This window comes from Nuphar pumila, chromosome 2 (assembly GCF_984573655.1).
Source record: "Nuphar pumila chromosome 2, dmNupPumi1.hap1.1, whole genome shotgun sequence".
Classification (NCBI taxonomy): Eukaryota; Viridiplantae; Streptophyta; class Magnoliopsida; order Nymphaeales; family Nymphaeaceae; genus Nuphar; species Nuphar pumila.
Genome location: NC_143250.1, coordinates 107,362,160 through 107,372,985, shown reverse-complemented (window position 1 = coordinate 107,372,985; position 10,826 = coordinate 107,362,160). Strand labels below are relative to the sequence as shown.

The 10,826-nt window shown below is 39.4% G+C and overlaps 1 protein-coding gene across 1 annotated transcript; it reads left to right on the top strand.

Moving 5' to 3' along the window:
* Window positions 1-267: 267 nt before the first annotated feature.
* LOC149846606 (uncharacterized) lies at window positions 268-1,182 on the top strand. The gene is made up of 2 exons (XM_089998092.1): window positions 268-398; window positions 501-1,182. Exons 1-2 carry the CDS (start codon window positions 296-298, stop codon window positions 959-961), a joined length of 564 nt encoding a protein of 187 aa, XP_089854218.1. The 5' UTR covers window positions 268-295; the 3' UTR covers window positions 962-1,182.
* Window positions 1,183-10,826: the final 9,644 nt, after the last annotated feature.

Below are 10,826 nucleotides of genomic sequence, written 5' to 3'. Positions count from 1 at the left end.
CTAGGTCCCGAACCTTGATCCCCCTGAGTGATGCCTATAACAGATTCTTCCAGAGCTTTCTTCATGCCTCTCTTTGCTACTTCCCTTAGTCTTTGTACTCTTGTTAGAGCGAGAGAGAGAGAGAGAGAGAGAGAGAGAGAGAGAGAGAGAGAACTTTCAGACTAGAAAGTTTCTCTTCGAGTTTCGACTATAAAGCCTTAACGATACTCGTTTAGGCTTGTTGGTTTCAGTCGCAGAGAGAGAGAGAGAGAGAGAGAGAGAGAGAGAGAGAGAGAGAGAGAGAGAGAGAGAGAAGATGTTTGGTGTTCTATTCCCCAACCGCAGTTTCCCTCTCGACATGTCGAGTTTCTCCCAAGTCGACACCTTCAATTGGGTCCTCGACATGAACGCCTTCGTGGGTAATCTCTCTCTCTCTAGATTTCTTCTTGATTGATCGCTCCCACCTTCTGGATTTTTAATCAAATCGATTATTTTGGCGATTTTATGAATTGGGTGTCCAGGGGAAGCGTACGAGCAAGTGAAGGAGATGTGCATATTCCTCCTCAATGGCTCCTCTCTCCCACCCGATAAGGCCTTCGCCGTCTATATCCAATCCCCTGGTTCGGACTTCCAGTATTGTGGTGCCGTACACGCCGGCTTCCCTTCCACAGTCCTCTTCCTCTCGTGGCCGGAACCCGGCGGGCAGATGCAGCTTACCTCTGATGCCACCCCATTGACGGCCAAGATTGGCGTCTCCGTGATGGAATTGGCGATGCTGCCTGCGCTCAATGCTGGCCAGCAGAATCGGATTGAGCAGCTGGCCATGAAAGTTGGGGAGAACCTCTTCAATTTCATGCAGTCATTTTGCTCTGTAAAAGGCGATCGCCTCGTTGTGCCGATGGACATATTGAACCGGTGGTTTAAGAAGTTTCAGGAACGGGCGCAGCGGGATCCTGAGTATCTGGGGAGTTTTGCTTTGTGATCCTTTTTATTTTGGTTTGTTTGATTTGTAGGAGAATGGAAGTTTCGGGAGCACTCAAGGATGGATTGTAGGTACGAGCTCTGCTTCGGTGTAATTTACTTTGATGAATGAAGAGGAATGAATTTTGAGAAAATCACAGCGTGTTGTTTCTGTCTTTGTTCATGTGAATTTGGCATTTCTTATGAGGATATAGAAAAATCATGACTTTATGAATTCTAAAATTTATAACATTTAGTTTGTTACATTTGTGATGGATTTTAAGCTACGTGTTGCTTGGTAGGTACATCTTTTCATTAGTCTGTCATTGATTTGGTAAAGATTTAACTTGAATCTCTTTTTATGGCACATTTAGGCTATTTTGATCAAGAAATCATAATGAGTAATCCTTCTATATGCAAGAAGTTAATGCATTTATTCCTCAGGCATAATCCAGTACTTAACCAATTGAAATGCTTGATCAAGGACTGTTACTTTCTTACTGGTCCTCTGCACCAAGTTGATGGCGATGACACTGAAAAACTATAATTTCCGGGCGCATTTCTCAGTGCTAACGACATAATTGTTGATCTGAAAGCGAAAGCTAACACCTAAGAGTCCAAGAGCACATGCTGTAGGTTACGTAAATAGGAACTAGATTGTTGCAAAGCTGAATTGATATTTTCCTTTACAATTAGTTGCAGCTTATTTCTCGTGCTTGATAAACATTGGCACCACCTATCATCCTCCTTAGAGGTGGTGTTGTCAATCTAGTTAAGATACTAATTGCACTCCATCTTATTCCTCAATATCCTCTCCTTGATATAACTCAATATTAGCACCATGTCCCTAAGCGTCGCCCTTCACCAAAATTAGCTGTAAAAAGCTGTCGATGTCTTCTTAGTGATTATTGTGAGCCAAGGGAAATTTACGGTACACTTGGATCAGAAAGACATTTTTATCTTGAATAATGCTATCTAAAATTTTCATGTTCCGGATGCGGGTGGTGGATGCTTCAGTCAAGATGATTTTATGGTGGCTGTTATTGAGTTTTGTCCTGACACTGACAGAAAAATAGATTATCAATGGCCAGTAGTAAGACAGTCAGGAATCGTGAAACCCCATTGTCAATTTTAATAGGTGATGCTGGATATCATGGTTCGAAAGAGGATGACCAGTGACTTGACGCAGGTTGCACCATCATATCTGAGGGGTTTCGAGCTCGAACCCCACAAGCCACAGGGGTTATCCTTCAGATTGCCCATAAAAAAGAAAACTTTTTTTCTCCCTCTTCCTGATTTGTATGACATAGTTAGGTCTTCATTTCAAATAAACCTAATCATAAAAAAGGAACAATCCAAGGAAGCTCACATGTGGGAGGTCATCCGGTATTAGCATATACTGCAGGTGTCTACTTTGTCATTGTTATTGCTAAGACCCTGTTGTCTTTCAGGAGATTTGCATGCACTTGAGAAGTCTTGCAAATAAGGAACCAGTGACTTGACGCAGGTTGCACCATCATATCTGAGGGGTTTCAAGCTCGAACCCCACAAGCCACAGGGGTTATCCTTCAGATTGCCCATAAAAAAGAAAACTTTTTTTCTCCCTCTTCCTGATTTGTATGACATAGTTAGGTCTTCATTTCAAATAAACCTAATCATAAAAAAGGAACAATCCAAGGAAGCTCACATGTGGGAGGTCATCCGGTATTAGCATATACTGCAGGTGTCTACTTCGTCATTGTTATTGCTAAGACCCTGTTGTCTTTCAGGAGATTTGCATGCACTTGAGAAGTCTTGCAAATAAGGGATGCAAAGACGAAATCCAGTAATCCCAACCATGAGTAGCCTAGTAAGATTTATTAAGGCATGGTTTTGTTAAGCAAGGTTATCCTTTTCTTATGTGGCTTCTTGAACCTAATGTTGCATGTATCAATGGGAGCAACTACATCGTATTGATGGAATTTTCTGTTTATGTCGCATTGGTCCCCAAACAAAACGCTAAGAGATGGGTCCTGGTTCTTGTTTGTGCATAGCCATTCACCAGAGATAGAGTTGGAGAGTAGTATTCTAAGGTACTGTTTGGATGTCACCCAAAACCAGTTTCAACCTGGTTTTGAGGTGTCAAACCAGGTTTAAGCCACAAAACCTGCTTTGGCTACTGTTTGGATGCCACCAAACTAGGTTTTGGGCCGACCTGATTTGGGGCAAAACTGGGTTAGTTTAACCCAGTTTTTCAAAACAGGTCTCCCCTTATTTTTTCGGCCTGGTTTATCAGAGGGGACCTGTTTCCCACCCATTTCCCTCTTCTCCCCTTCTAAAAAAGGCAAAACTGAATCCGGGTGACCGGCTGGGAAATGGCCACTGGTTTTGGGTGTCAAACCGGGTTTAAGCCACAAAACCTGCTTTGGCGACTGTTTGGATGTCACCAAACTAGGTTTTGGGCCAACCTGATTTGGGGCAAAACTGAGTTTAACCCAGTTTTTCAAAACAGGTCCCCACTTATTTTTTCAGCTTGGTTTATCAGAGGGGACCTGTTTCCCACCTATTTCCCTATTCTCCCCTTCTAAAAAAAAGGAAAGCCTCCATCTTCAAAACTGAGTCCGGCGACCGGCTGGGAAATGGCCGCAGGTTTTGGGTGTCAAACCAGGTTTAAGCCACAAAACCTGCTTTGGCGACTGTTTGGATGCCACCAAACTAGGTTTTGGGCCAACCTGATTTGGGGCAAAACTGGGTTTAACCCAGTTTTTCAAAACAGGTCCCCCTTATATTTTCGGCCTGGTTTATCAGAGGGGACCTGTTTCTCACCCATTTTCCTCTTCTCCCTTTCTAAAAAAAAAGGAAAGCCACCATCTTCAAAACTGAGTCTGGTGACCGGCTGGGAAATGGCCGGAAAAAGCACTTTTTTACATTTTTTCAGTAAAACGTTGATGGCTGATCATATTTTTCTGTCAGCCACCAGTCCAAAATGGCCAGAAAATAAATAAATAAATATATATATATATATATATATATATATATATATATATATATATATTACTTTTTTCAAGAAAATGGTTGGTCTGCCATGAGACACTGGCCCAGCCATTACCTGGCTGGTGGCTGGCCGAAAAATGCCCTGCCAACATTTCTTTTGTTTTTTCTTTCTTTTTTTGTGTTTTTGATATGGCCGACCGTTTTCTGGCTAACCACCGACCAGCTGGCTGGCTGAAAAATGAACAGCCTTTTTATCTTTTTTTTTTGAGACCGAAAACTTTGTTTTTGTTCATCCAAACACTTCATAAATCAGGTTTTGCCCCATGTCATGTTTCATATCCACTCCCAGGACATACGAATACAAATGATAGTAATTGCTAATCTTGGAATCTAGTTGTATCTAAAAGAATGCATTTTATTTTTTGTTTTGAGATGTCATGGGATACTATTTTTCTTCTTTTGAGATATCTTATATTATATTAAGTGAAAAAAAAGAAAAAATCGTTATCACTCATTCCCAAAACGATCCAATTGAAAAGGAAAAACAATTGTCCAAGTTGGAATGATTTCAAAACCCAAGTCTTCTTCTATCCCAAAATTTATAATTTCCGTGAAAGAGAATTTCATTGGACCCTTCAAGTTTGTGTGATGCGGTTCTAAATCTTAGAAGTTTGAACTTCTTACAAACTTGTGCTTGCCGTCCCTAATGCACAAAAAGACATCTTCTATTTTGACTAACAAAAGAAGTCAAAAACTCTACTTGGTTAGGATGAAGGATTCCGAAAGGGCTAAAACCCCACCCCTTCATTCAGTACCTTTAAATTAGTGGAACGGTAGTTGGATTTTCATTTACTCTTAAAGTCATGTCCATAATGCTCCACCTGAACCTGTTCCCTAGAGATGGCCACCTCGACTCTAAAAGGACTAAATCTCAGCGCCTTCATTCAGTACCTTTAAGTTGGTGGAGCGTTGGTTGAATTTTCATTTAGTCTTCAAGTCAGGTCCATAGTGCTTCACCTGAACCAGTTCCCTAAGGGCATGTTTGATGCGTCGTTCTCAGCGTGATTCGGACGAAAATTATGCGGAGAACGACGATTTTCAACAAACATTGGACGCGGCGGACGGCGTTCCGCGAGTCGGTCGCGTCCATATTTGTTTGTGATTTGCGATCGACCCCCCTTGTTACAAAATGAACAGGGACGAAAAAAAACCTCTCTTCGCTGGGCTTCCACAAATCCTCTTCCACTCTCTCTTCTACAATAACAGGAGGGCTTCCACAGATCGTCTTCCACTCTCTCTACTACAGTAACCGCTTCCACAGATCGGTCCCTCACTCTCTCTCTGGACGGTACCATTTCTCTCTCCTTCTATTGCTATCTGTATGTGTGACCTAGATCGATGTCTCCTCTCCTCCCACCACTGGCCTACCTTCTTTCCCCTTACACCTCCACCACCACGCCACCACCGGCCTCCCCATCTTCGTCCCTTTTTCGAAGGTAGCTGCCCAAGGCAGAGCCCCCTATTCTCCCTCTTCGCCTTTATTAGTGAAATCTTTCATAACAGATGAAATTTTGGTTATACAATCCAAACCCACAGGAAGGTTTTCTTTTGCATGATGTTTTTATAAACCTGGGAATGTTAAAGACACAGAATGGTGGGGATGGATTGAAATCCTCAAGCAAATTGATCCTGGCTGAGAGATAATCATAGAAACCAGAAGGCTGTGGACCTAAAAGTGAAAACCTTCAATTTTTTGGAAGAAAGAACCAATGGTCAAGGACTTCCTCCTGAGCTGCGATTCATTTTGCAGAATTTTGACAGAATCTATGTACAATTGGCACAGGGGGATCCAAAAATCCTATAAGGATACCCCAGACTGTTCCCTTCAAGGGATTGTATATAAATTTTATAATGATCTGATTAGTTAATGATACATGGCCTAACAACAGCTTATCTTTCAAAACGTCCAAAACCTAGCTGATGTAGCTCAATTCCAATAATCACTGGTCTCTTTTTTTACCTATAACAACTGATATTTTGAGAGTAAATAGCATTTCGTGTGTGTGTATATATATATATATATATATATATATATATATATATATATATATATATATATATATATATATATCAGTAGAATAAGAGGTTGTAGGCTAGAGCAAATAACTGACATCAGGATGAAAAAAGAAATTCACTTTCTGAACTTTCATCTTTGACCCATAATTTAGTTGATGTTTCAGATGCAATATCATAAGGAAATTTCACATGTGAAGACTCTGATATTGATGCTAAGTTGCTAACCATGGCTATCACAGTGCCACTAATTTGAAAATTTTGCAAAATATCATTCAGATTTGATTCTTTTGAATAAATACAGAGTTGCTCCACTGAAGTTGCACGAGGAAAAAAATGCTCCACTGAAGAAATCATCCCCATCTCATTTTTTGCATCACAGTGTTTGAAACAATCTCATGTTTTTCATTTAAATGACACTTATTTCTGAGCATGCATTTTCATTGCATCCTTTATTATTTTCATGCTGAAGTTTTTTCTCTTTTACTAATCTCCTGTGTATTGGGATTCATACAGTAATTTGATAACATATATTATGTTCTCAATTTTTTTAAGTAGGAATGTTTTTTCTTAGCATTTAATATATTCTTTATTTACATGTTTCATAGAATTCAGAATGGCAAATGTAATGGGTGAGGTACAAGAAGTGCAGCCAAGTCGGACTGAGAAAATGCAATGGAGTACTCCCCAGGTGGTCTTCTTATTTGACTGTATGTTAGAGCAATGTAGAATACCTGCAATGAAATGTAGGTGCTAAGTCAATCAATAGGCAAGCAAAGACAGGTAGGTGCTAAGTCAATCAATTAGAAAACTGACAGGTAGGTGGCTTTTCTGGTGGCAATATATCTATTACTATACATGTAGTATCATCTCTAAGTCCTTTTGCCTTTAAAGCTTCCTGCAAAGATTATAACAGTAATGATTCAATGTGAGATATTACTTGTATTTATGAAACAACAGAATGTAAGAGGACATTCAGTGGACTTGTTTCTATGGCAACAGCACCACTACCATTTCTTCCATAACCCGATATCATGGTATTGAATGAAACAACATCCTTTTCAGGCATTACGTCAAAGACCAACTTTGTACTTTTTGGATCCCCATTTTTCATGTACATATCTATAAGACAGCTACCAACATGAGTTTCTAAATCCCATCGCCCTTTAGCAATGCCATGTATATGTTTTCCTGCATCTAGAGAAGCACACTTCAGAACAACAGTAAAAGTGTGTTGGTTAGGCTCAATGTCACTATCACACATTTGTATAAGAGGCTTAGTGCTTCTTTCCCATGATGATTATGTTTCAAATAACAATTGATCATTATGGTCCACGATATCACATCCCATCTTCTCATCCTAACAAATACCTTCCTAGCTTCAGGTAGAAACCAACACTTTACAATCACATGGCCCATAGTTGACATGATACCCGAACTTGCTGGACCTACTACCATATTAATACTGCCATTATGATTGTGTGGCCTCTTCCTACTAAAACTTGTCGTGTGGAATTTGGTTTTTTTAATCGAATTGTATGGAATCTTTTCATCTGAAAGTTTTTGAAATTTTCATGGAAGAATCAAATCTTTTCTATTTTGAATCATCACATGCCTGAAATAAAATTGTTACTAAGATGGGTTGCGTCGTTTAATCTTCTAGAGGCTGTTGTGCATATGATCACACTCTGGTACATTTGAATTTTGAACTATATTGATACGCTGAAGCTTATTATATCTGTATCTCTGCCTCTGATTTCTGTTCTCATGTCCATGGAATTGGTTAAAATTGCAAATTACAAATACAACAAGGCATCACTCTGCCTCTCTTCATTTCTTTCTTTCATATTTTCTTGTTAGGTATTTACTTTTGTTACAGCCAGGGATGGATTCAAATGTCTTGTTAAATTGAATATAATTGTGTCTGGAAAAGCATAACCACGTACTCTATGTTCAAGAAAACCATGCCCACATGTCCTTTCTGCATGGGAGCAATCAGTTTGTTCTATTCTGCATGAGTGAGCAACTAGTAGGAGTATGGGGGTCGTATGCAGTACAGGCATGGAAGTGACGCAAATGGAGCTTATAGTCATCAAAAGCTCAGACATTTGGCTACTGCATCAAATAGTCCCGGTTTCTTTTATGCAGTAATTCATTCACCTATTTGAACCTTTATTGTTGTCTTTCCTTTTACATTGATATGTTTTGGTGCACTTAGTATGTTGCTTATCAACTTTTGGAAAACTATGCTTGGTTTCTTCTCTCACTTGAACGATGTGGTCAACACTTGTTAAAACCAAAGTACATCAAATCTAACCTAAGTTAATACTTGGTTTGATTAAAAGGTGTATGTTGGCTGGAAATCATTTGCTTGTCCTAGATTTTGGGGCCTACCTGTCTGTAAAGTAAACTCCAATTTGAGATTCATATTCGGGGCAAAAATCCAATTTGAGATCCATATTCAAGGCAAAAATACATATTCAGGGTAAATATCCAATTCTAGATCCATATTCGAGGCAAAAATACATATTCAGGGCAAATATCCAATTCTAGATCCATATTTGAGACAAAAATCTATATTTGGGGCAAAAATACATATTCAGAGCAAATATTCAATTCTAGATCCATATTTGAGGCAAAAATCCATATTGGGGCCAAAAATCCAATTTGAGATCCATATTTGGGGCAAATATCCATATTCATGGCAAAAATCTAATTCCAAATCCATATTCATGACAAAATGTTATTCAAGATCCATATTGAGGACAAAAATCCATATTTAGGGCAAAAATCCAATTTTAAATCTATATTCATAGCAAAAAATCATGATTTTAGATATAATTTTGTAATTGGATCCATATCCGGGCAAAAAACCATAATAAATTGGTTAAAACGTGTAAAATGGTAGACAGATCGGGTCATACGATCCAAAACAAAGTAATTTGATCTATTATCCATGACTGTCCAAGTTGTCCTCACATTGTCATCAAACAATGGACATTTGGAACATAGCATCTGAGTACGGTTTAAACAAATGATGGACTAGGAACAGTTGTTACAGAACGAACAGAACAAATGTTCTGTTCCATCCTTTTTGTTCATTTTGTCCAATCCTGGACAAGCCATCAAACATACCTTAAAGGGCTACCTCCATCCCACTCTATCCTAATGCCGTATGTTGGTAGGATACAAATACGTGTCCTAGTTTTAGGAGCGTCCCTAACTAGCTAGTCTTAATTCATAACTGCACACAACCGGGAGAACAATTACAATTTGTGGATTATACAGGTGAAGAATACATAAGGCCATCGGTGACAAGTGATTGTTAATTTGTAATGGCATGTTTTGAACCAGACCTGTTCGGATCAAATGATTTTGTTTCTTATATCTGGTGATCCCCACAATCCTAGTCCAAGCTGTTGGAATAGATCCAGCGTGCAGAAGCAAATCATGAAATCTTGGCGACCTTAAGCATAATCTTTGAAAAGCGTGCAATTAATTTCCGAGTTAAGTCATCGTAAGTAGCTTCTGGACATTATAGCATGGGTTTAGTCGTCAACCCTTGTGGTTCTCATCAAAAATCACTTTAGCACATGAATCATTATGAACTGTTTGCAAAGTTTGGAGGTTAAAGTGGGGTAGAGCCATTGATACACGTCCCAAAATGACACGGACTAATGATCTCTGAATAAATCTCAGGTAGCCGGTGATAAGAGGAAGAAAGAGGCAGGAAACAGGGGCACTTTTTGACCGGTTTGTCCATTAAAATTTTAACTTTGAAAAATGCACCAGTTTCCTACTTGGTGTCAGACAAGTTAACCCGTTGTTAGTTTGGTGTTAGCAGCTTACATGAACAAGTGTTTTATATAGATCAAGTTTCATCATGACTAAATTAGATAAGCCTTTGCTGGAATCAGAATGGTATCAGGTTATTTACAGTTAGGGTGCATTTGAATGATTGGATCTCAAACTCAGATTTGAGATCAGAGTACCAGATATATACGTGTCTCTGGTCCAACATGAACAAGTGTTTTATATAGATCATGTTTCACCAGGACTTAAATAAGATAAGCCTTTGCTATAATCAGAATGCTATCAGGTTATTTAGCCAGTTTGTTAGGGTGCAGTTGAATGATTGGATCTCAAACTCAGATTTGAGATCAGAGTACCAGATATATACGGGTCTCTGGCCCAACATTGAGCCAGAGACACGTGAATCTTGGCATGGACCCACACCATATCTGAGATCCGTGGCATTCAAATGTACTCTTATACTGATTTGCAGGAGAAGCATAAGTCTTGCCTGGCGATAACTCATTATGTACAGAACACAGTTCACATGCAGACTATATGAATCAGTGGCAGTGGGAAATGACAAAGGGGTACAGTTTCAGTGATGCCTCAGATGTTGAGATGCAAACAAAAGATGAAAGAAGTTGCCAGTAATGTGTAAGTTAAAAATTTGCAGTTGCAGAGCACCTAGCAACATAGAGCCCACTGACTCCAAATACACTAGACATGTTACATCATTTTGGAGACTAGGAGAGCACGGAAGAGTGAATATGCAGTTGCAATCCCTTTTACATGCTTGTGCAGGTGCTTGTGCATGCGTGAGCATGCATCTGAATGTGCTCATGTGTGCACATTTGTGTGTGTGTGTGTGCAGGCACAAGCAGGTGCAACAAAACGTTATCAGGATGAGACAATCCGCATACAACAGCAGCAGCAGCAAAGAACATATAGAACAATACAATGATAAGAATCCCGGAAATCTACACCACCATTTTGCTGAAGCAGCCCAAAAAAAGGAAAAGAAAAAAGGTAATAAGGAGCCAATATGG

What these genes read in the sequence shown, in the direction of transcription:
- LOC149846606 (XM_089998092.1), top strand. Translation starts at nt 296, where the DNA reads ATGTTTGGTGTTCTATTCCCCAACCGCAGTTTCCCTCTCGACATGTCG. An exon ending in CGACATGAACGCCTTCGTGG is followed by an intron (nt 399 to 500) that starts GTAATCTCTCTC and finishes TTGGGTGTCCAG; the next exon opens with GGGAAGCGTACGAGCAAGTG.